At 40.8% G+C, this 24,061-nt stretch overlaps 1 protein-coding gene across 1 annotated transcript in view; it reads left to right on the top strand.

Annotated features, from left to right (window-relative positions):
- MAN2A1 (mannosidase alpha class 2A member 1) overlaps nt 1–24,061 on the top strand; it is an 88,532-nt gene that overhangs the window by 37,718 nt on the left and 26,753 nt on the right. The window contains exons 6-12 of the mRNA XM_089492372.1: nt 852–1,025; nt 4,351–4,537; nt 6,677–6,854; nt 10,391–10,593; nt 16,671–16,856; nt 17,110–17,224; nt 18,443–18,510. Of these exons, the coding sequence (XP_089348498.1) occupies nt 852–1,025; nt 4,351–4,537; nt 6,677–6,854; nt 10,391–10,593; nt 16,671–16,856; nt 17,110–17,224; nt 18,443–18,510 (1,111 nt within the window). The remainder of the gene's footprint in view (nt 1–851; nt 1,026–4,350; nt 4,538–6,676; nt 6,855–10,390; nt 10,594–16,670; nt 16,857–17,109; nt 17,225–18,442; nt 18,511–24,061) is intronic.

Below are 24,061 nucleotides of genomic sequence, written 5' to 3'. Positions count from 1 at the left end.
GTGCCCATGTGTATAGGGCACCACCATTTTCTACACGCTCTGCGTGTATTAGGGTTAGGGGCATCAGAAAGTGACGCCCCTTCCTAACCCTAATACGCGCTCCACGCATACTTTGTGCGCATGTGTAACGTGCCTTACTAACTCAGCATTTATATAAATTCCATTTATTTATTGGGTTTATTTTAGTTGGACATTAATAATAGACTTAGATCAATAACTGCTGGTTTGTTGCTGGTTTGTTACTGCTCTGCTTTGAGTCTCACATAGCTTATAAGAGGTGAGACATACATACAGTCTATTATTTCATAGACGTAGACATAATCTATTTTTTTTAGATTAGACATGATTAATTTTATTTACCCACTGATGGTACACATTGTAATAAATACTGAGTAGTCAAATCATTGAGAGCCAGTGTGATGTAGCAGTTTAGGTGTTGGACTAGACACCAGGAGGCCAGGGTTCAGTCCCTGGTCAGCTATGGTGAACAGGAATGTAATAACAAACTTCCTCTGGATAAATCTTGTCAAGAAAGCCCTATGATAGCGTTGTCATAAGTAATAGCTGACTTGAAGGTATCTAACAACAGTCTAATCCCAAAGATTAAGAGCTAATAAGTAATTTACAGTTCTGTTCTATACACGCCCGCTCAGAAGCAAATCCTGCTAAGTACAATAGGACTTGCTTTCAGTTAAAAGGGTATAGACCTGTAGCCTTTAAAACCTTTCTTATGCAGTTTAATACTGCTCCACAAGATTCTGAAGATCATGATGTTAACTTGCAAGAAGTTAGAAGTTTCTAATTGTGTGATGTGAATGAAGATATTTTCACCATGCATTTTCTTTTACCAGGAGTAAAACCAAAATCCGGCTGGGCAGTTGATCCCTTTGGGCATTCACCAACCATGGCTTATCTTTTGAAATGCTCTGGATTTTCCAATATGCTTATACAGAGAGTTCATTATTCAGTTAAAAAGCATCTTGCAATGCAGAAATCACTAGAATTTTTTTGGAGGCAGAATTGGGGTACGTATACTCTACATGACCTTATATTAAGATGTGTTGTAATGACAATGTTTATAGCCAAATACTTTACTTTGATCAGAATATTTACAGGGGTGAGGAACCTACGGCCCACCTTCTGACAAACTACCATTCCCATCAGCCAAGCTGAATAATGTTTTAGCCAGGCTCATGAGGGCTTGGTTGTAGCTCCTCCCCTTATGGTGATGTAGCATCACCATAAGGAAAGAGCTACAAGCAAGCCCTCATGAGCCTGGCTGAAACTTTCGTCCGCTTGGCTGGTGGTGAGGTATGATGGGAATGGTAGTTCATCAGATCCTGGAGGGCCATAGATTCCCCACCCCTGATTTAAGAGATGACATGATTCTTCTGTATCTCAATCTTCAGAATTAATTTGCTACTTCAAACTCATTTGTGGAATTTTTTCCCTTTTTTCATCTTTTAGAGCCTTTGTTACAGGCCCCTAAGTTTTAACCTTGCCTTATCCATGGGTCCTATCAAAATCCATAATTTTGGCCCCAAAACCTGTCCCCAGTTTAGTCAAGTATATATGGTAAATTAATATTAATTAAGTAATAATTATATTAATTAGTATTATTAATTAATTAATAAGATTAATTAATAAATATTTAATTAAAACCTATCTACGGTTTAAATAAATTTAGCCTATTTTAATTTTGCCCCCACCTACTGCCAAGTTGTGCAGGCCTGATATAAAATTAATGGATTTAAAATGTTGTAATAAATGTGATTTAATTTTTTTTATATTATACAACTACCTGTGGTCCAGAATAGTGTGGTGGCAGTTCTAAGCATATTTCTAAGCCAAAGTTTGGGTTATGCCGTAGAATATATCTTTAACAAAATGTATCTTTAACCAAAAAAATCCAGATTTTTTTTTCTGACATCATATAATTCAGATTTCTCTAGCATTTTGTCGTACAGTCGGCCCTCCTAACTCGCAGATCTGACATCCACAACCTTGATTATGCGTGGAGGGGTGACCTCCGTGGTTTGTAATGGCGTGTATTCCTAGCGGCATGCCCTATTCAAACCTTTGAGGCTTGAATACGCACGACCCTCCATTTTTGTGGGGTGCGGTGGGCCGGAATGGATTCCCCCGCACAAATGGAGGGCAAACTGTATTCTGTAATCTTTCTTTCTTGTTCAAGAGTGGATGAATGGAATGTTTAAACTTGAGAAGAGCATGCTGGGTTGAGCTATAATTACAACTGTGATCGTTATCGCCCCCCCCCCCCCCCAACCAGTGTGTAAACTTAAACACCTAGAAGAAAAGTAAGGTCATTCGGTTATAAATTTCTGGATAGGTCACTGGGCCACAAAAACACTTGTGATCAATTAATGGGCATACTACATGTTAATGACAGATACATTTAGCTCGGTATCCACGAATTCTTTATCAACAGATTCCACCATGCACTCATGAAAATATTCCAACCCCCACCCACCACCCATCTCCCAAAGTAAACTTTGATGTTGCCATTTTATGTAAGGGACACAACTTTACTATGGTGCTGTATATAATGTGACTTGAACATTCACAGATTTTGGTATCCTTGGGGAGTCCTAGAACCAAACCCAGCAGATACTGAGGGGCTCCTGTATTTGATTGAAGGAGCATATGGAGATGCAATATGTAGTATGCAACATTCAGTGAATGATTTTTTAAATGTAAATGCTTGGCAGTTAGGTATCACTGTTAGATTAGAAGGAAGGGCACAGCAGATCATTTTGGAGGTATTATAGAGGTTGAATATATCTTACCCAACATGCTTGGAATCAGAAATGTTTGGATTTTTTTCAGATTATGAAATAAGATATCTTGGAGATGGGACCTAAGTCTAAACATGAAATTCTGTGTTTTGTATACACGTTATACACATAGCCTGAGGGTAATATTATGCAACATTTTTCATAATTTTGGGCATGAAACAAAGTTTGTGTACATTGAATCATCAGAAAGCAAAGGTATCTCTATCTCAGCCACCCATGAAAGAAGTTTCAGATTTTGGAACATTTTGGCTTTTTGGATTAAAGATGCTCAACATGTATAGTCCTCCTTCTATTCTCGCAGACTTGGGATCCATGCCCCTTGAGTGGGCGAACAGAGGGCGTTAAAATGGGGAGGTGCCCATGACGTGCATTTGCATGCCCCCACAGGAGCACACCTCCATTCAAACCAATAGGGCTTGAATATGCATGGTTTTTCATTTTCGCTGGGGGGGGGGGGGTCTGGAACGAATCCCTTGCAAAAATGGAAGGAAGACTGTAGTTGCCTTTACAGTGGCCAAACTATTTGCCATCTAATAGATATACCTTCCATTTATGATTTTGAACTGTATGGGTAGGAAACATATTTAGTATGTAAACCCAATTAACAATTAAATTATATCAGAAGACTAGATGGAATGACAGTTTACTGGCTCATCACAGGTGCTTGTGTCAGACCTTGGGACCCAGTGAAATACATACTGCACGTGCAGACACAATAATATCAAAAACCCACCAAACAGTGATACCTTTATTGAGCCAATGAAAATGCACAACATACTTGTTGTAAGCTTTCAAATCTCCACTGGCTTCTTCATCAGGCAAGGTGTTAAAAATCATACAGGAGGGGAAAAATTGAAGATGTTAGTCATAGGCCTGCATTTTACTGTTTTTGTTCTTAGTTCAGATGGTATGGAGAGGTATCTCTTGCAGGCTGCCACTTCCTCCTTCTAGCCAAGCCCAAAAAATTTAACTCCCATTTGCAACACAAAAAGATACTTCCTTTGCAGTCCAGTATGTCTCCATCCTTTGTGAAGACACAGACCCCTTTGTTGTGCAGAGAACACTGAATTTCTCAAGAAGTCTTCATGCTTTTGCATCAGGAACACTTTAGGTAGTATTGAGGTAAAACATGCCTATGCAGTCCCCTTTTAGGGGTGTGTGGGAATGTTTTACCTTTGTTGGAGGTAGAAACCTCAAACAGGATGGTCCAGTCCACTGGCTCTCTCTTTAGGATTCCCCTGTTATGGCTATAATGCAGTATCTTGAAATCCAGAAAACATCTAGGTGTAGCCAAATAGCAAATCCAGTAACATCAAAAATCCACCAGTGACAGGCAGTGTATTGTGGCAGTAGACTTGCAAAAAAGGTTATAGGCAGAAGTGTATGCCTGGAGCTAATAGTTGGTAAACTCAAAATTCTATAAGATTTTGACCTAATTAAAAACATTCCATAGTAAATAGTCTCTATCTAGGCCAGTCTATAACATAGAAAGGAACATTTTTTGTTATATTTATCTTGCCTATTTTAATTCTAGATTTGGGATCTAATACGGATATTCTCTGCCACATGATGCCTTTTTATAGCTATGATGTTCCTCACACTTGTGGGCCAGATCCCAAAATTTGTTGCCAGTTTGATTTTAAACGCCTTCCTGGAGGAAGAGTCAGTTGTCCCTGGAGAGTTCCTCCTGAAGCCATTCATTCAGGAAACATCCAGCACAGGTAAATATATAGCACTGTCAGTTAATGGCAGAGCCAAGCATAGTTTGTACAATTCAAAACAAAACAAAGAAACAAACAAAAAACACTATGCCTGAGGAATGTGGAATAATATAATATGAAAAAACCTGTCTCGTCTTCTTTTCAATATTAGTTTTTATGTAGTTGTTTCTATATATGTTTCACTCCAAAAGTTGCAGTCTTTCAGTGCAATTTAGAAAGATCAGTTTATTTTAAAAGAGAGCATGAAAAGGATTAGGCAGATGGAGGAAATAAGCAAACCGTGGCGCTGGTTCTTATAATAACAAACTGGAATAGAAACAGTTCATGGAGAGGAGAATCAAAAAATGGTTGTCATCTTTAAAGGTCAAAAAAGTCATCTGTATCTCTTCTTCACTGGAGTCTCATGGAATGGCAATGGCCGGTGACAGTCAGTGGAGAAAAGAGCGTGGCTTCTTAGCAGAGCTGATGGTGGCCCTGTGCCTCTTTTCTTCCTCACTGTAGCACGAGGGACCCTAAATATTTCAGTGTTGCTACTGTGTTGCTCATGAGATTTCTCAGATACTGTAGCCATCATCAGTGGTCCTCCTTTGAGTCCCTTCCCATCTCAGGTGAGTTGATAGTGATCAGAAAGAGTGCCCTGCAGAAAAAAAATGCACTTCAAAATGCCTCTCACTCGTCAATGGGATCTCATGTCTTCCCAGCACCAGAGTTTTTACTTAGGCCTAAATTCAGTGGTTCATTCCAATCAGAACCATTTAATCAATGGAATTGTTCACTTAGCAAGTTCCCATTGATTCAGTTTCTTCAGTCTAGTTTGAAATAATAATTATATTTACACTTTAGACTTTGCATAAAGTTACAGCTAAACTAGTTTTAACTGGATTATTTGCCTTGTTGATTTTTCTTTTTTAAACTTTATACAGTCTTGGGCTTTAACTATGGTTTTATTTGATTTTCTCTTATGACTACTGTGAGCCCCACTGGACATTTCTTAAAGTGAAAGTCTGCACAAAATTTTCTTCATAGCTCTGTTCAATTCAATGAGATATTATTGACAATAAGCAAGGGTAGAATGGGCTACATGTCATGCAGGGCAGGGGGTTGGACTGGATGGCCCTTCTGGTCTCTTCCAACTTTGCGATTCTATGATAGCTATATATTACTTCCACTTGCTTTTTGTCTTTTTGTCTTTTTGTCTAAGAGTGTATAGAGATGTATGATACCTGCAGCAACAGAGATATAGTAAGCCTTTAAACATCTGCTTGGAAACACCTAGGGTGGATGCTTCTATTCTCATGTTTTGTTTGTAAATTTCTGATGGCTTGTCACTGTGGGAAGAACATCATGGACAAATTGATATTTGGCATGATTCTATACAGTTTGCCTTGCTCTCCTTTTATGGATATCTAATTTTGCATACATAATTGAAGAGGAAATAATTACTTATTAGTGAATGTGTGAAAAATGTGGGGACATTTATGTACAATGAATTACAAAGAATCTCAGCTGTGGTTGAATACAGTAAACAAAACAAACAAACAAGCTTCATTTATATACCGCTTCATACCGCCTAAGCAGTGTCTAAGCGGTTTACAACTAATTTGCCCCCAACAGTCTGGGTACTCATTTTAGCGACCTCCTTGGAAGGATGCAAGCCTGAGTCGAGCTTCAGCCCTTTTCCTGGTCTTGAACTCGCAACCTTATGGTTTTGAGTGAATGGCTGCAGTACAGGCATTTAACCACTGCACCACCAGGGCTCTTTGTAATTAATGCAAAGGAACTGTATGTTTTCTGTAACACTTAATTTCCTCTTGCAAATAATGTTGCTGTGTTTGTGTTGCTTGTACTGACTAAATATAATCTTAAGACTATTTTCTAACATAAAAGAAAGTTGAATTCAGCTCATTGGGGCTTGTTTTTGATTAACATGCATAGGATTTTGGTCAAATATCAGACCAGGAGCAGTAGCTTATAAAATATCCAGAATAGCTCAGGAATTAAATTTGACTGCCGTGACTCTTAAAAACATTAATAATTCAACCCAATCAAGTAACATTTGCAGATTTCAGAAGAATCATTGTTTTGTATAAAATATCTATGGGTGTTGGTATATCCCCTTATCTTCATTTTCTCTTCAAGGGCATGGATGATTTTAGATCAGTACAGAAAAAAGTCAAAGCTTTTCCGTACCAAAGTTTTGTTGGCACCATTAGGAGATGATTTTCGCTACAGTGAGAGTTCAGAATGGGACCAGCAGTATCAAAATTATCAGAAGCTTTTTGATTACTTGAATTCTCATCCTGAATATCATGTTAAGGTAAGGTACGCTCATAGAGGGGTTAGATTATGCTTTATGCTAGTGTAACTGAGAGTGCTAAAGTAACTCCTTTCCTGACACTGTATAAGGAAGTATTGCATAACTCCTTAAACAGTGGCTTTGCCAAATTGCACAGTGTCTACCAGACACAACTCTGTTTCACTTTTTAAATAGTTTGAAATTGCCTAAAATGATTGGATTGTTCATCACCCTGAGATCTTTGGATATAGTCCAGGATATAAATATTTTAAGAAAATAAATATAAGATTGTACAATATGGGTTACAATCTTATTCATACCTAACTATCTGATATTTATCACACACTATATGCCTCAGCAAAAAAGAAAACCATTCTTGTTCCTTTCCAGCAGTGGTTCCCAACCTGGGGGTCGAATGACCCTTTCACAGGGGTTGCCTAAGACCATCGGAAAACACATATTTGCATGTAGCAATGAAAATAATTTTATGGTTGGGAGTCACCACAACATGAGGAACTGTATTAAAGGATCGTGGCGTTAGGAAGGTTGAGAACCACTGATTTACACTAGGAAATGTTGATCCTAATTGTCACATACACTAATGGAAAGGCACAGCACAATAACAAGAACAAAGAGAGCCAATGGTTTGAGTGTGTGACTCTGGAGACCAGGGCTCAAATCCCACTTTGGCCTTGAAATCCACTGGGAGATCTTGGGAAAGTCACACTCTCTCAGCCTCAGGAAGGCAATGGCAAACCTCCTCTGAAGAAATGCCAAGAAAATCCCATGGATGGCCTCATTACACCTCACAAAACTACAGTTTTCAGAATCCCATAGCAAGCTACAGCCTTCTGGCTGGAAGGGACGGGACGTCTGCCCAGAAGGCGTGTGCACGGTCCCTCTTTGTTGTGGCTCAGTTTTCCACGGGAGAACTGGTCTGTGGATAGGAGCTGGCTTGGCCATGTGTGCACTTCATAGCTCGGGTTGCCTTGGGAGAACCAATCTGCAGCAAGTAGCTGGGACAAGAACGCACACCCTGCTCCCTGCCCCTACTTGCTGTGGCCGAGATAACCACGCCAAACAAATCTTAAATTATGACCTTCAAGTTCTAAAAATCTTGTCTTTCAGCTATATGAAAAACAGGCCTCATAATACAATTTGACATTAGGAACTCCCAAGCTTCCCCGTTTCTTAGCGTTGTACAGTACAGTATTTTAAATTTTACTGTGTTTTTCTCCATCCACTAGATAAATCTGGAAATCTCTTTTTGTCCTTGCACAAAAGGTGTTCCATTTCTCATAATAGGATCTGTTTGGAAAAATAAATAAAAGTCTTGGTAAAATGTTTGTTTTTATAACTGTAATTCTATCCAAAGAGTTAAATTTGACTTTGGGCATTTCACCAAAGAATTTACCTCACCAACCTCATTCTCGGAGCAGTCACACTAGGAAAAATAAAATGGTAACTTACCGCTTTCAATCCATCCACCATTGTGTCTTAGGCCTCAAACAGACAGCCCAAAAGGGCTGCCATCGGACTGACCCAGGTGTGGGATGTGCACATGATGCACACACCCCAATCACTCAGAGTCTATGCTGGGGCTGCTGAATGCAGCCCAAAACCAGCCGTGAATGGAGTGATTTCTTACTGCTGCTTTTTGTGGCCTATTGAGGACTGGAGCGGCAGACACTCTTGAGACTGTGGCATCTGGTTGCTGCAGTCCCGGGGTGATCAGGGCGGGAGCAGCCTCTAGCCGCTCCTTTAGCTCCCTCTGCTTGACCTCTTGTCAGTTATGCATTATCATCACAAGATCATCTGCATAAGCTCTCAGTTTATATTGTTCCTTCTTTACTTTCACCCCATAAATCCTGTTGTCTTGTCTTCTGTCTCTTGGTAGGGCCTCCAATGCCAAAATAAACAGTAAAGATGAGAGGAGACACCTCTGTAGCCTCCATTTGTATTTCAGCTGCTCTTGTTGTATTAACATTTACCAAAATCTGGATTTTTGGGACTAAGAGCGGGGTATAAATAAATAAATAAATATAAAAAACGTAAGGGATGTGGTGTCTTAGTGGTTAAGATGCCAATTCTGATGATCATAAGGTTGAAAGATTGGCAGCTCAAGGCCCAAACACTGCATCATGAGGTGTGCTCCCATTAATAGTCCCAGCTTCTGCCAACCTAGCAGTTGCATATGTAAATAGATAAATAGGTACTACTTTGGTGGCATGTTAATAGGGTTCCATGCTCTCATGCTGGCCACATGACCACCGGAGTCATCTTCAGACAAAGCTGGCTCTTCAGCTTAGTAACAGATGAGCACTGCCCCCTACAATTGTTTATGACTAGACATTCATGTCAAGGGGAAACCTTTACCTTTTTAAATTGTCTTTATTACCCAAGTAATATTTTCACCAAACTTCATTCTCTCCAATATTTGAAATAGGTAATTCTGGCAATTATGACAAACTTAGATCAGTTTCAAAGCAAACCAGTTCCAAACCATGAGATATGAAACTGGCTTGTTAAAACAAACAGAGTTTGTTGTAAACCATTATGTCTGATTTATACACAATACCTAAGTGAGATTCCTTGAAATGGCTCCCAGAGTTAGTCTTCTAGTACTGTGGGAGGAGGAGACATGGGCGGGTTATAGACCGCCATTTCGGACGTCCTCAGGACATCCCATTTTAAAAAAGGGGTGTCTCTTCTAAACGCCCCTTTCCCTATCATGGACTCAGTCCGTGACAAATGGCAGCGGCCATTCCACATGACCGCCGCCATTTTTACACCTTGGACGCATAGCGTCCAGACGGGTCGCGGCGGTTATGACGTCGCGGGTGCGCCATGGGCGCCTCGCAACGTCATAACGGCGCCGCAGGAAGAAGCTCCATTTTGGAGCTTCTTTTTTGCTCCACGAGGGAGTCACGTGGTTTGTATGCTGCAAAGAGCAGCGCCGGTTTGTAACGCCTCTTTGAGACTTAATTCTGTTCCATTCTGGTTCTTACATGTGTCACTAACCATGGTACAAACAATGTCAGTGAAAAATCTCACAGATCTCTGGCAGGCATGACAGATCCTCTGTGTCAGCAGTCTAGACTGCATGTAGTGCACATGTGTTGAATGGCAGGGAGAGTGCCATCCTGTCCTTTTACCTTTTGCGTCTACAAGGTAAGACTTTTCAGATTACGTCAGGACAAATCTTTGACAATATGGTGTTAAAATAGTTTTTACTCTCCCCCTTCCTACTACCATCTAAGATTTATTCTGTCAATACTATCAATATCTGATAGAACTTAATAGTCCTATAAAGAGTAAGTAGGGTCCAGGCATGGTGAAAAGTAGAGCAGAGGTGCATGGAAAAGCAAAGCTCTGCTATGGACTCTATCTCTTCATTGTAGTACTGTCTTAAACATGGGAAATCATTGTCTACAAACATGAAAACCTTCCCCTTCTACCTTTTAGCCTCAAGAAACAGCAAGACACAAACTTCTGCCAGATAAAAATTCAGTTGAAAATAGTGTAAAGAACTTGTATCATATTTTACTTTGCTTCAGGCACAGTTTGGGACATTGTCCGATTATTTTGAGGCCCTCCGAAAAGCCAGTAATTTGGATGAAAAAAACAGTAATTCAGTGTTCCCTGTTCTGAGTGGAGATTTCTTCACATATGCAGACAGAGATCATCATTACTGGAGTGGGTATTTTACATCTCGACCCTTCTACAAACGCCTAGATAGGACCTTAGAATCGTATTTAAGGTAAGTAGTATCTGAGCATTTGTTCTGATTCATACACAGATGCCTCTGGCTTGACAATTCTCCATTTATGTGTTGATAGGATCTGTTAGGAATGTGAAGAGGTCTCTGTAAATTACTGTTTCTCGGTAACACCGGTTGTCTCAGTGTGTCAAGACAACTTATTGGGAAATTGCAACAAAAGTTTGAGGTGTTGCATGCTTTTTGTCACATATCCACAGTCCACCACTGGCTCCCAAGGTTTTCCATTTTTTCTCCTAACAGTCAATAAGCATATTGTGCCTGCTGAACATTTGAAAGTCCTGCATTAGCCTGCTGGAGAAGGGTGGGTTCCTCCTTCAAGGTGTTTTTCTAAGGATTTTTGTATGTTAGCAAACTAAAGTGGTTTGCTCAAATCTGCTGGCAACTCTTTCTTGTGGTTGTTGTTAATGTTTCATTTACGTAGTAACTGGCACTTAGGGAAGTTAAAATAGCTATGGATATTCAGAAGTCTGTTCCTGAACTAAATGTATCATGGTCATATGTTTTTCTTCAGGAGCTCTTCAGTTCCCTTCAGCCAGTAGTTAATTTTCCATCCCCATTAAGCTCATTCCCATTAGGCTGATTTTGACCAGTGAATGTTCAGAAGTTGCACTGCTGCCCCAAGCAATATTCACTATACTTTTTGACTGATTTCTTTGGGTAGCATGACTGTCTTTGGAAACATACAGAACATTTGGTAATGTGAAGCAAGAAAGGCACTTGCTGTACAGGTACAGTAAATACAGCTGTGCCTTTTTGTATTAATGTCTCTTTCTCAGTGCTGCATTCAGTGACTCTATTCTGTTTTCCTTAGTCAGCTGCTTCTGATCTCTGAGCATGCCCTGTCTTCACTGGATTTCCTGGGATAATAAGAACAGATTAGTAGACAGCCAGTGTGGTGTAGTGGTTTCAGTGTTGGACTAAGGCTCTGGAAACCAGGGTTCAAATTCCCCTTCGCTCATGGAAGTACATTGGGTGACTTTGGGCAAGTCATGGAAACCATGCCCTATGAGGAGCGGCTTAGGTTGCTGGGTATGTTTAGCCTGGAGTAGAGAAGGTTAAGAAGTGACATGATAGCCCTGTTTAAATATTTGAAGGGATGTTGTATTGCAGATGGAGCAAGCTTTTTTTCTGCTGCTCCAGAGAGTAGGACATGGAGCAGTGAATTTAAACTACAGGAAAAGAGATTCCACCAAAACATTAGGAAGAAATTCCTGGTGGTAAGAACTGTTTGACAGTGGAACATACTGCCTCAGAGAATGGTGGAAATTCCTTTGGAGATTTTTAAACAGAGGCTGGATGGCCATCTGTCTTCCTGCATGACAAGGGGTTGGGCTAGAATCATAGAGTTGGAAGAGACCGCAAGGGCCATCCAGTCCAACCCCCTGTTATGCAGGAAATCCAGATCAAAGCATCCCCAACAGATGGCCATCCAGCCTCCGTTTGAAGACCTCCAAGGAGGGAGACTCCACTACACTCCGAGGAAGTGTGTTCCACTGTTGAACAGCCCTTACTGTCAGGAAGTTCCTCCTAATGTTGAGGTGGAATTTCTTTTCCTGCAGCTTGCATCCATTGCTCCGGGTCCTAGTCTCTGGAGCAGCAGAAAACAAGCTTGCTCCCTCCTCAATATGACATCCCTTCAAATATTTAAACAGGGCTATCATATCACCTCTTAACCTTCTTTTCTCCAGGCTAAACATACCCAGCTCCCTAAGGCGTTCCTCATAGGGCTTGGTTTCCAGACCCTTCACCATTTTAGTCGCCCTCCTCTGGACACGCTCCAGTTTCTCAATGTCCTTTTTGAATTGTGGCGCCCAGAACTGGACACAATATTCCAGGTGGGGCCTGACCAAAGCAGAATATAGTGGCACTATTACTTCCCTTGATCTAGACACTATACTTCTATTGATGCAGCCTAAAATCACATTGGCCTTTTTTGCTGCCGCATCGCACGGTTGACTCATGTTCAACTTGTGGTCTACTTGGACTCCTAGATCCCTTTCACATGTTGTCTCCTTAAGCCAGGTGTCCCCCATCCTATATCTGTGTATTTCATTTTTTCGCCCTAAGTGCATTACCTTACATTTCTCCCTGTTGAAGTCCATTTTGTTAGCTGTGGCCCAGCTTTCTAGTCTATTCAGGTCATTTTGAATTTTGATCCTGTCCTCTGGAGTATTAGCTATTCCTCCTAATTTGGTGTCATCTGTGAATTTGATAAGTATCCCCCCAATTTTTTCCTCCAAGTCATTGATAAAGATGTTGAACAGTACTGGGCCCAGGACAGAGCCCTATGGGACCCCACTGGTCACTTCTCTCCAGGATGAAAAGGTGCCATTGTTGAGCACCCTTTGAGTTCGTCCAGTCAACCAGTTACAAATCCACTTAACTGTTGCCTTGTCTAGCCCACATTTTACAAGCTTGTTTGCAAGAATGTCATGGGGAACTTTGTCAAAGGCCTTACTGAAATCAAGATATACTATATCCACAGCATTCCCTTCATCTACCAAGCTGGTAATTTTATCAAAAAAAGAGATCAGGTTTGTCTGGCATGACTTGTTTCTCTGAAACCCATGTTGACTTTTTGTGATTATGGCATTGCCTTAATCCTTCCTTTTGCTGCAGACATATCCAAAAAAGCCCTTTTTGTTGTTGTTAACCTCTCTAACAAGCCTGAGTTCATTCTGTGCTTTAGCTTGTCTGACCTTATCTCTACACATGCTAGCTATTTGTTTGAATTCCTCTTTGGTGATTTCCCCATTTTTCCATTTCTTATACATGTTCCATTTAAAATTTAGCTGAGCTGAAAGTTCCTTGGTCATCCATCCTGGGTTCATGTGATACCTCCCATTTTTCTTTCTCACTGGAACTGTTTTAATTTGTGCCTTCAGTATCTCCCTTTTGAGAAACTCCAATCCATCTTGAACTCCCTTCTCTTTTAGTATTCCTGACCATGGGATCACCCCCAGTATTTCTCTAAGTTTACTGAAATCCACTCTCCTGAAGTCTAGAATGCGTGTCTGACTATACCTGGCTTCTCCTTTCCACTGTATAACAAACTCCAGGAGAACATGGTCACTTCCACCTAAGGATCCCACCACTTGCACTTCATTAACCAAGTCATCCTTGTTGGTTAGGATCAGGTCTAAAATAGCTGACCCCCTTGTTGCCTCTTCCACCTTTTGGACAATGAAATTGTCTCCAAGGCAAGTGAGGAATTTACTAGACCTTGAGGATTTGGCTGAGTTTGACTTCCAACAAATATCAGGGTAATTAAAGTCACCCATCACTACTACATCTCTCATTTCTGAGTGTGTGGTCATCTGTTCTAGAAAGGCATCATCCAATTCCTCCGTCTGACTTGGGGGTCTGTAGTAGACTCCCACCATAATACATCCTTGTTGTTTCCCTGCCCTTTAATTTTTATCCAGATGCTCTCCACCTGGCTTCTAGGATTGATGTCCTGGATCTCTTCACTGGTGTAAATGTCCCTGACATATAGGGCTATTCCTCCTCCTTTCCTGTTTGGCCTGTTTCTCTTGAAAAGGTTATACCCCCCTATTTCCACATTCCAATCATGAGACTCATCCCCCCAGGTTTCAGTGATGCCTATTATATCATATTTGCTTTGTTGTACTAGGAGCTGAAGTTCATCTTGCTTATTTCCCATGCTCTGTGCATTAGTGTAGAGGCATCTAAGACCATGTGTTCCCTTTCCTTGCTGCCTGTGCAAGTTCTTTTGCCTCCCACTGTTAGGTCCTTGCACTGTTTGTCTTGTTCCCTCTCTGTCAGTTTGACTATCTTCTCCAGCTCTTTTGCCTTCCAGAATACTGTCTCCCTCCCCCACATAACTCAGTTTAAAGACCTCCTGATCAAATTCTTGAGGCTACTGGCAAAAATGTTTTTGCCAACTGGTGTGAGATGCAACCCATCCCTTGCCAGAAGTCCCTCCTCATGGAACCGCAGCCCATGGTCCAAGAATCCATATCGTTGTTGGCAGCACCATCTACGGAGCCAGTTATTTACATCCGCTATTTTCTTCTCCCTTCCTGGACCATGCCCTTCGACTGGGAGAAGAGAGGAGATGACAACCTGTGCATCCACCTCTTTCAACTTCCTACCCAAAGCCTCATAATCCCTTATGATATTCTGAAGGCTATGCCTTGCAGTATCATTGGTTCCCACATGAACCAAAAGAAAGGGGTAATGGTAAGTAGGCTTGACAAGTCTTGTCAGCCTCTCTGTCACATCACGGATCTTTGCCCCAGGGAGACAGCACACCTCCTGAGACATCTTGTCAGGCCCACAAACCACTGGTTCAGTGCCTCTCAGCAAAGAGTCCCCGATGACCACCACACGCCTCCTCCGAGGCTTAGCAGCGGCTGTTCCCTTTGGTGCAGGTCTCTGGGTCCCCTGCTCTGTCCCTGAGGTCTGTCCCTGCTGCTGTTCCTCATCATCCTTGATAGCAGAGAGAGATTGAAATCGATTCTGTAGCTGTAAGCTTACAGAATGTTCCCTGGTTTCCCTACTTCTGTGTGTGACATTCCTCCAAGTATCTACTTCTGTTGTGTGTGAAGTGACCTCCTCCTCCCCAGCAACTTTCTCTGTGTGTTTCCTGTCCAGGACCTTCTGGTCAGGAAAACCTCTTCCTCCCTATGATGCTGAAGTGTAGCGACCTGGACCTCCAGCTGCTGTACTTTCTCATCTAAGAGGGCTACCAGCTTGCTGGATGTCCCTTGTGGTCTCTTCCAACTCTATGATTCTAAGGGCCCGAACTGACAGGCCAAAATAAAGCTGCTTCTAGTCACTTTAGAGGTATGCTGTTTAAATGCCCTAAGGACTGGAGCACAGCTTTGGTGCAGCTTCTAGCTTCTCAAGATGCGTGTGTCATTTAAGCAGCATACTTCCAAAGTGACCCAAAGCAGCTTTATTTTGGCCTGTCTGTTCAGGCCCTATGTCACACACTCTCAACCTTAAAAGGAGAATGAGGGTAAACCCACTCTGAACAAATCCTGCCAAGAAATCCCTTTGAAAGATTCACCTTAAGATCACCAAGATTTGGAAACGACTTGAAGCCACACAGCAATTTATTATTATTTATTAGCTAAATAGGTTTTAGTTTTATCTAAATATCAGTGTTACCTTTAGTTTGCCAGCTACTTCGTTTTTGTACATGTCTGCTGTGGTTTTGGTTACAGAGGTGATGGTCCTCAAAGAAATGCATTAGAATAATGACATAGGACAATGAAATTCAGCTTTGAGCTGTTCCAGTCTTACAAATGACTTCATCTTCGCCCATTTGTCCTCTGCATTGACATTCTTGTTTCTGTCTTGCACTACCACCATGCTCTTGTTTGTAAAGCCAAACTATTGACTAAAGATACCTTTTTGTGAAATGCTTTTTCACATGTTGAAAAGAGCAGTCTCCTGGGAATCCTGCCTACCACCCTAAATTGGGGTAGTCTTCCCTCTTCATCTTTTTCTCCTTCCCTGAACAAGAGGGAATAGTGTGAGATTATCAAAAACTGAATTTTTTACTTTAGCTCATAGGGAGGAAATCTGTGGCCCTTTAAATGCTTCTGGACTACAACTTACACATCCTTGACCATTGGCTAGCACTGTTAGAATTCTACTGCCTGGCTTGTTGTTTGGTATTGTACTTACAGGCTGTGAGTGGGAACTATTTGGGGCCTTAAATGGTCCTGATGAGGTAGCAAAAGCAGCAGAAGGAACACATCACTGTTGCCTGTCCTCACACCACCAGGACCTCCAGCAGCTACAATTGCTTTGAATTACAGAAATTTGGGGGATTCCTATCCATTTGCATGGTAAAATTTACAATGCACCAGAAACTGCGCAAGGATTGAAATAGGGAAAACTGTTGATGTCGCAAATGTTGTTTGTTTGTACTGTTTTATTGTTGTTGAAATGTGGCATGTAAATATTCATTACTATGTTCAAGTATATTTTCTTGGCAAAATAGTAAGACCCTACAGTTTTGTACATAGTAAAACTGACCAGTTATTGATATTGTCAATAAATAAAATCCTCCTTTGTTTCAGGACTGCAGAAATACTTTATTCTTTAGCTCTGGTACAGTCTAAGAAAACTGAGAAAACAAAAGCATTTCCTTCAGCAGATCACTTCATTTTACTAATAGAGGCTAGAAGAAACCTGGGACTTTTCCAACATCATGATGCTATTACAGGAACATCTAAAGACTGGGTAGTTGTGGATTATGGGACTAGGTGAGTGCTTTACATTTCATAAAGCCTCCATAAAATTCTTGGTTTAAGACTGGACTGGAATTATCTGAGGTTTTATTTTGGGCAGGGTACTATAAAATGTTGACATATATTTTTCTCATACTTGTTTTGCAATTAAGCTATTTGATTAATAGCTCATATTAGTTTAACATTCAGTAATTGCTACCTAGTGTTTTAAGATACAGAATGCTTGAAATTAGCCCCCCCAGCACTACAGTATTTCCTTTATTCACAGGCTTTTCCATTCTTTAATGAACTTGAAGAAAATCATCACTGATTCTGCTCACATTCTTATTCTAAAGGACCAAGAAATGTACAATTATAATCCATCAACACCATTCCTTACAATGGTGAGTTTCTGAAAATAATTCTTGACATATGGATGGTACAAGGTTCACAAACGGAGGCCAAAATTATGTTGGTGAAAAGGTTAGCCATTTTAGGTTCCCAATAATAGATGGATAGAGTGCATTGTACACGGAGAACTATAAGCACTGTGTCACTTTGGTGGCTGAAGACCTAATGCCAACCAGACCGCATAACATCTTGAAGAAGACGTAAGAGTGGGGAGAAGAAAGAACCAGCTTCCTTTTGTTGATGAAAAGTAAATCAACCTGACATATAACTAGATTGCTTTCAGCTGGTGGACACATCTGGAGGATTTTGGGTGCCATTACAAAAATGGGTACATTTTTGTTAGGTCAGCCACAAATCACCCATTTCACAGAAGGCAAACAGGGAAGGCTATAACAAGAAGAAGCCAGTCTGGGTAGAATACAAGGGACCTCAGCTCTGAAACACAACTACGTTAAATATATAGTTTTCTGTTTCAGTAAAACATCAGTTTCACAGCAATATTAATTACTGAGACTAAGAGACAAATAACTGGAATATTTAAAGGAAAATAAATAAATAAATAAATGTAGTCCACACAGAAAACACACACACGTGTGTTTATTCATACAAATATACAGACTTAAATGAACCTTACAAAGGCGGGTTATAGACCGCCGCTTTGAGGCGGTCTGCCGCCGCCGCCGTTTGCTCCGTAAGGGAGCTGTTGCAGCCACACCGCGCAGAGCAAAAAAGAAACTCCAAAATGGAGCTTCTTTCTGCGGCGCCCTAATGACGTCGCGAGGCGCCGCTGGCGCACTCGCGATGTCATTAGCACCGTGACACATTCGGATGCACAGCGTCCGATACGTAAAGATGGCGCCGGCTGTGTGGAACGGCCGGCGCCATATTGTACGGACAGAGTCCGTATTAGAGCCAGGGGCGTCTAGAAGAGACGCCCCTTTTTTAAAATGGGACGCCCTGCGCACGTCCCAAGTGCCGGTCTGTAACCGGCCAAAGAAAATGCATATAAACTTCTCCACATAAAAATCAAGCCCCTCACATATAGCCACTCACCCCCACCAATGCACATGTTGTTGTGAAAAAAGATCAATTGATGTTAGTGAGGGTTGTTCCAGTGGAAATAAGTTTGCATTCTTAGTGAATTATAATATATAATTTTATTTTATGCATTTATTTCTGTAAATAAATGGGACATGTTTTCCAACTGGCAGGATGATTATCAGTCTTCACAAGATTCTTTGCCACACAAGACTGTCATACAACTGAGTAGCCAGCCAAGGTAAATGTTTTTATCCTGAATATATGAAAGTATCAGTAAATGTTACATTATGACAGTACTGTATAAGAATTCAGTTTTTTAAAAACCCAGTCTGGTTCAGGGAGCTATAAATTGTACTGTCATACAACTGATATTCTAAATGTTTTTATCCTGAATATATGAAAATATCAGTAAATGTTACATGATGACAGTACTGTATAAGAATTCAGAATTTTAAAAACCCAGTCTGGTTCAGGGAGATAGCAAGCAATTTGCAAAAACTTATAAGATAAAAGGAGTACAATTTTAAAAGTAATTGAGTGGGCATTAAAACCTGTTTTTTCAGTGGTGAGAAATCCTGTGGCATGGGATCTGGATGTAGCTCTTGACATAATTTCATTTAAACTTCCAGACAAAATGTGGGACCACTCTTGCTGTAAAGATTCCTTCTGCAAATCATTTTAGTTGTGTGTGTGTGTGTGTGTGAGTGAGTGAGTGAGTGAGTGAGTAAGACAAAGAGATTGAGAAAGAAAGAGAAGGTGACAAAAAAAGATATGGAGAGATAGAATGCATTATACAGTCCTGCAGTGCTGTAAATTCTTCTCTCAACTAGTACTAGCATGCCCCCAACAAATTATACCCTCCCCCATTTTGAGGAATGTGCACCTTAGCAAAGCAAATGTTACTCATTCTTATAAAGGAAGGAATCTGGATACAGAGCAATTGTGCATGAACAGAGAAATTGTGTGCTTGTATAAAAATTATGTATTGGATTTGATCCTGTTTGTACAGAATAGGGTATCATGAGCTGGATTATCCAACAACTAGAAGAAAGAGGGCACTTTTGGCCAGTTTCTCCCTTGCAGCCTCCATAGCCTCAAAAATTTGCCATGGGGTGGCAGGGGGAGATAGTCCAGAACAGGTTTCAAAAGAAGGAGCTCTTCCACTAGTGGAGTCAACTGTGGATTCAACCTATTACACCTATTATTTCACTTGTCAAATTCTGGATTGTAATGGTTTTTTAGCACATTTAGCACAAGAAAATTTACTATAAACATATTATAAAACTAGCAAAATTGTCTTTAGTTGAAGGCTATCCTTAAATCATAATAAATACATACTTGTATTCTTACATGATTGTTGAAGGTCAACTGCAGAACAGTGTCTCTTTATTGATTTTTGCATTTTAGTAAGTCTTAAAGCCATCCTTTTAACACACACACATGCACACATTCATTCATCCATTTATTCATGTTTTATTCATATTTGGTAGCTTTAAGGCTCTGAAAATAAAGTAGGCTATAAATCTAGACCAGAATTCACTTGAGGAATTGTATCTTCATAAGTGGACTTACGTTTGCAGGAAATAGAATTGAGCAGTTTCACAGTGTTTTTATTTGGGGAGGGTCTGCTATTACTTTACTATGTAAGGGAACCAGCAAAGTGAACATTGGCACATTGGGACCCCTGCTAGCGAATGCCAGTGTGCCTCAATAGAGCCCATTGCACATTGGGGAACTCTTGATGGTGCCATGATATGCATATTCACAATTCACTAGGAATGCTCCTTATAGCTTCTACTACATAGCTAAGTACGTGTAAAGTAACACTATTTAGATTGCATTATAGAATCATGCCCCTAAAAATATGTACCAGACGTAGATGTGTGTAGTGGAAAATTTTCTGATGCTATATTTTTCCATGGAAAAATTTCCACGCCATATCTTTATCTAGCTTTATCCATATTTGTCTGGGGTGTTGTACTGCAGTCAGTCATACTAGATGGGCTAAATATAAGCTATGAATTTCTAGTGATGTTTATAGGTAGACAAGTGCAGATATTCCTAATAACCAGAAGAAGAGACTAACAAATGAGTGCACTGGTAAGCTTGTTTGTATTTCGAAATTTTTTTTGCTTCTCAACAGAAATACAAGACAATATGGGCTATGTTGCTTGCACTCACAGTCTCACATCTATCCTTTAGTGCAGGGGTGGGCAACTGTGTAAGATAGAGGGCCTCATTAGTCCACCCATTGAAGCTGCTTCCTGGAAAGGTTTTTTCTCCTAATGCCCTCTAGGAAGCACAGGCAGGCATTTCCACCATATTTTGGGGGCTTTCTCAGCCATTGTAGCCCAGGAGAAGTGTGTTTGTTTGTTTGTTTTTTACCAACAGGAAGTGAACAAAAAAGACTTCTCCAGAGCCTGAATCAATCCAGGGCACCCAAAATGTGATGGAAATGTTTGGAAGATAATTTGAGACCTTCTGGAAGATAATTTGAGAGGATTTTTTTTTAAAAAAATAATTCACTTATTTTAGCATATGGGAGGCACAGGGGGCCTCCAAATGTGGTGGAAATGCCCTCCCCATCACCTAGTGGTCATTTGGCAAAACAAAATTTGATCCCTTTGGGCCACAAAAACAGCCATGAACAAGGATTGCAAGCGGCCTGTGGGCTGCATTTTGCCTAGCCCTGCTTTAATGAAATAGAATGTTTAACTAGTTGTACTGAATCAGATTTTTTGGGTTTGAAATGAAATGGTAAAACAGTTCAGACAGTGAGTGAGTAAAGCTGAAGGTACTACAGTGAGTCCTTGGTATTTTGTTCCAGGACACACACACACACACACACACACACCATGTATACCCAAATCCATGGATGCGCAAGTGGCATTATATATAATGGTGTCTCTTATATAACATGCCAAAAATCAAGGGAAATGTTTTGGATATTTATTTATTTATTTTAGAATATTTTCCAGTTGTTGATGGTTGAAACCATGGATATGGAGGTCTTATAGATGTTCTTCACTTTAGTGCACTTCTCTAATACAGTGCTTTTTAGTTTTACAGTAGTGTCATTTTGGTACTGTACTTAGTCTGTTTACAGCATTTGTGCACTTCATGCATGTATCGGTGTTGTATGCTGGCATTTTAATTGATTACTTTTTCATCATTTTTAGTCCTAGAACTATAGCATACTTAATAAATTATAGTGGAAATATATTTTTAGGCTTTTAAATGCATTTTCAGGTGGGAAAAAAAGGCTGTGATTTGCTTTAAGATGATACTCACTTTACAGCAGTGGGCTGGAATCTGACCCACATATTAGCAAGGTATGCCTATATTTCAACAAAATATAAGATATATCAAGTACAGCTCTCTTTAGAATGTGTTCTGGAGGAGAATCGTAGAGTTGGAAGAGACCACAAGGGTCATCTAGTCCAAAATAGTTTTATTTCATCTCCCATCCAAGTACTAACCAGGCCCAACCCTGCTTAGCTTCCGAGATCAGACGAGATCGGGCATATTCAGGGTGGTAATTTTTTGGTTAGGTATAAGGTAAGTATATGATAATTCTGTTTACATTATTACAAATATTCAAATAAATTAATTTCCACATAAAGCTTTGAATGTGTCTGAATGTAACTATGAAACCATGTCCTAATTCACACAGTCATATTTAGTTCTTTTTTCCCCCTCTGTAAACCCTACATCACTGACCATGCCACATTTGAGAGTATAGTCTCTAAATCTTGGGGACTCGGATGATTCAGCAATGTCTTTATTTAACTCCACTCTTTCTTCAACTCTTAACAGCTTTGCTCCTGTATCTGTACGTGTGTCTTCCTCTTTGACTAGGCCTCAGCCCTGGCTTACCCCCATTGTTAGGTTTCTCCGGTCCTGTCTCGAGTGGCCAAACGTCTTTGGAAAAAGTCCAGGGAGTGGGCTGATTTTATTCATTACAAATTTGTTCTTTCTTCCTTTTCACACGCCCTGTCCATGGCAAAACAGAATTATAATAAATCATTGATCTGCGCCAGTGAGAGCCACCCACAATGTTTGGTCCCAACCTTCAACACTTTGCTTAAAGCTCCCTCTGCTCCTGTCTCTTCATCATTCTCTCCTGATAATTTCGCTATTTCATCTCCAAGATTACCACTATTCGCTCTGAGATAGTCCCTCCCGATTTTTCTTCTACTGCTAATCTTCTATCACCCTTGCCTAAAAAATTTACTGTGTTTCCTCTTGTTTCTCTGGATGAAATCTCTACGCTGCTGAACTCTTCCAAACCTGCAACTTGTTCTCTTGATCCAATTCCTACTTGTCTTCTAATCTCTATACCTTCCTCTTTTCTGCCCTCACTTCTCTATATCTTTAATCTCTCTCTCTCTCTCTCTCTCTCTCTCTCTCTCTCTCTCTCTCTCTCTCTCTCTCTCTCTCCGGGTTCTTTCCCTTCAGTCTTTACACATGCTTTAATTTCCCCTATTCCTAAAAAAAACCCTTCTCTTGACCCCTTTTCTTTGTCTAGCTATCGCTCGATTTCTCTTCCTTTTCCTTCTAAGGTTTGGAACGAGTCGTTTATTCTCACTGTCTTGAGTTTCTTAAAGCCAACTCCATTCTTGATCCCTTTCAGTCTGGTTTCTGCCCACGGCATTCTACAGATACGGCTCTCACTAAGATCTTGGATTATCTTTTTCGGGCCAAGGCTAATAGCCTTTCCTCTGTTCTTGTTCTTCTTGATTTGTCTGCAGCCTTTAACATGTGTTCCGGAGGAGATCACTGTCTTCTAGTTGATATACTTTCTGACCTTGGGTTCTTGGACTCTGTTCTTGACTGGTTTAGATCTTATTTGTCAGATCAGCAGTGGTCACAGGTGGTCAGGCCTCGTCTTCTGTTCCCTTATCTCTTGGAGTTCCTCAGGGCTCTGTTTTGGGTCCCCTTTTGTTTTCTCTCTACACATTGTCCCTAAGAAAACTCATTAGTTCTTTTGGCTTTTCCTATCATTTGTACGCCAGTGTCACTCAGCTGCATCTTTCCACCCCGACCTTTCTCCAGGTCTTTAACAGCAAATTTCATCTTGTCTTACAGCTGTCTCTCAGTGGATGTGGCATTGGCGCTTGAAGCTCAATATGTCCAAAACGGAGCTTTTCCTTTTCCCACCAACGTCTACTCTTCAATACTCCTTTTCTGTTTCTGTGGATGACATTTCTATTTGACCAGTCCAGGAAGCCCGTAGTCTTGGTTTCATTTTTTATTCTTCTCTGTCATGTATCCCCCAGATCCAGACCACAGCTAAGGCATGTAGATTCTTTCTCTACAATATTGCCAAAATCTGACCATTTCTATCTGCCTCTACTGCCAAGATTCTGGTCCATGCCCTAGTGGTATCACGAATTGATATATGTAACCTCCTTCTGGCTGGGCTTCCTCTTTCTCACCTCCGTCCTTTAATTTCTGTCCAGCATTCAGCTGCACGCATTATTACATCCACCCACTGCTTTGACCATATCTCTCGTTTATTGTCATCCCGTCATTGCCTCCGCCTCCCTTTCCATATTCAGTGTAAGCTTCTGCTGTTGACTTTTGAACCCCGGCATGGGCTGGCCCCTCCTTATTTATCAGACCTTCCTTCTCCTCACCTTCCCACCCATGTCCTCCATTCTGGTTGTCAAGATCTGCTTTCTCAGCCTAGGATTTCCACTGCCTTGTCTCGGCTTCGTTCCTTTTCACTTGCTGCCCCTTGCTCCTGGAACCTCCTTCCCCCATGAGCAAGGACCATCACTTCTTTA

Source organism: Sceloporus occidentalis, unplaced genomic scaffold (genome assembly GCF_023333645.1).
Source record: "Sceloporus occidentalis isolate IW3139 unplaced genomic scaffold, rSceOcc1.0.p SCAF_1, whole genome shotgun sequence".
In the NCBI taxonomy this organism is placed as follows: domain Eukaryota; kingdom Metazoa; phylum Chordata; class Lepidosauria; order Squamata; family Phrynosomatidae; genus Sceloporus; species Sceloporus occidentalis.
The sequence above is the reverse complement of the archived record's forward strand: the minus strand, read 5'-3'. Positions and strand labels throughout refer to the sequence as shown.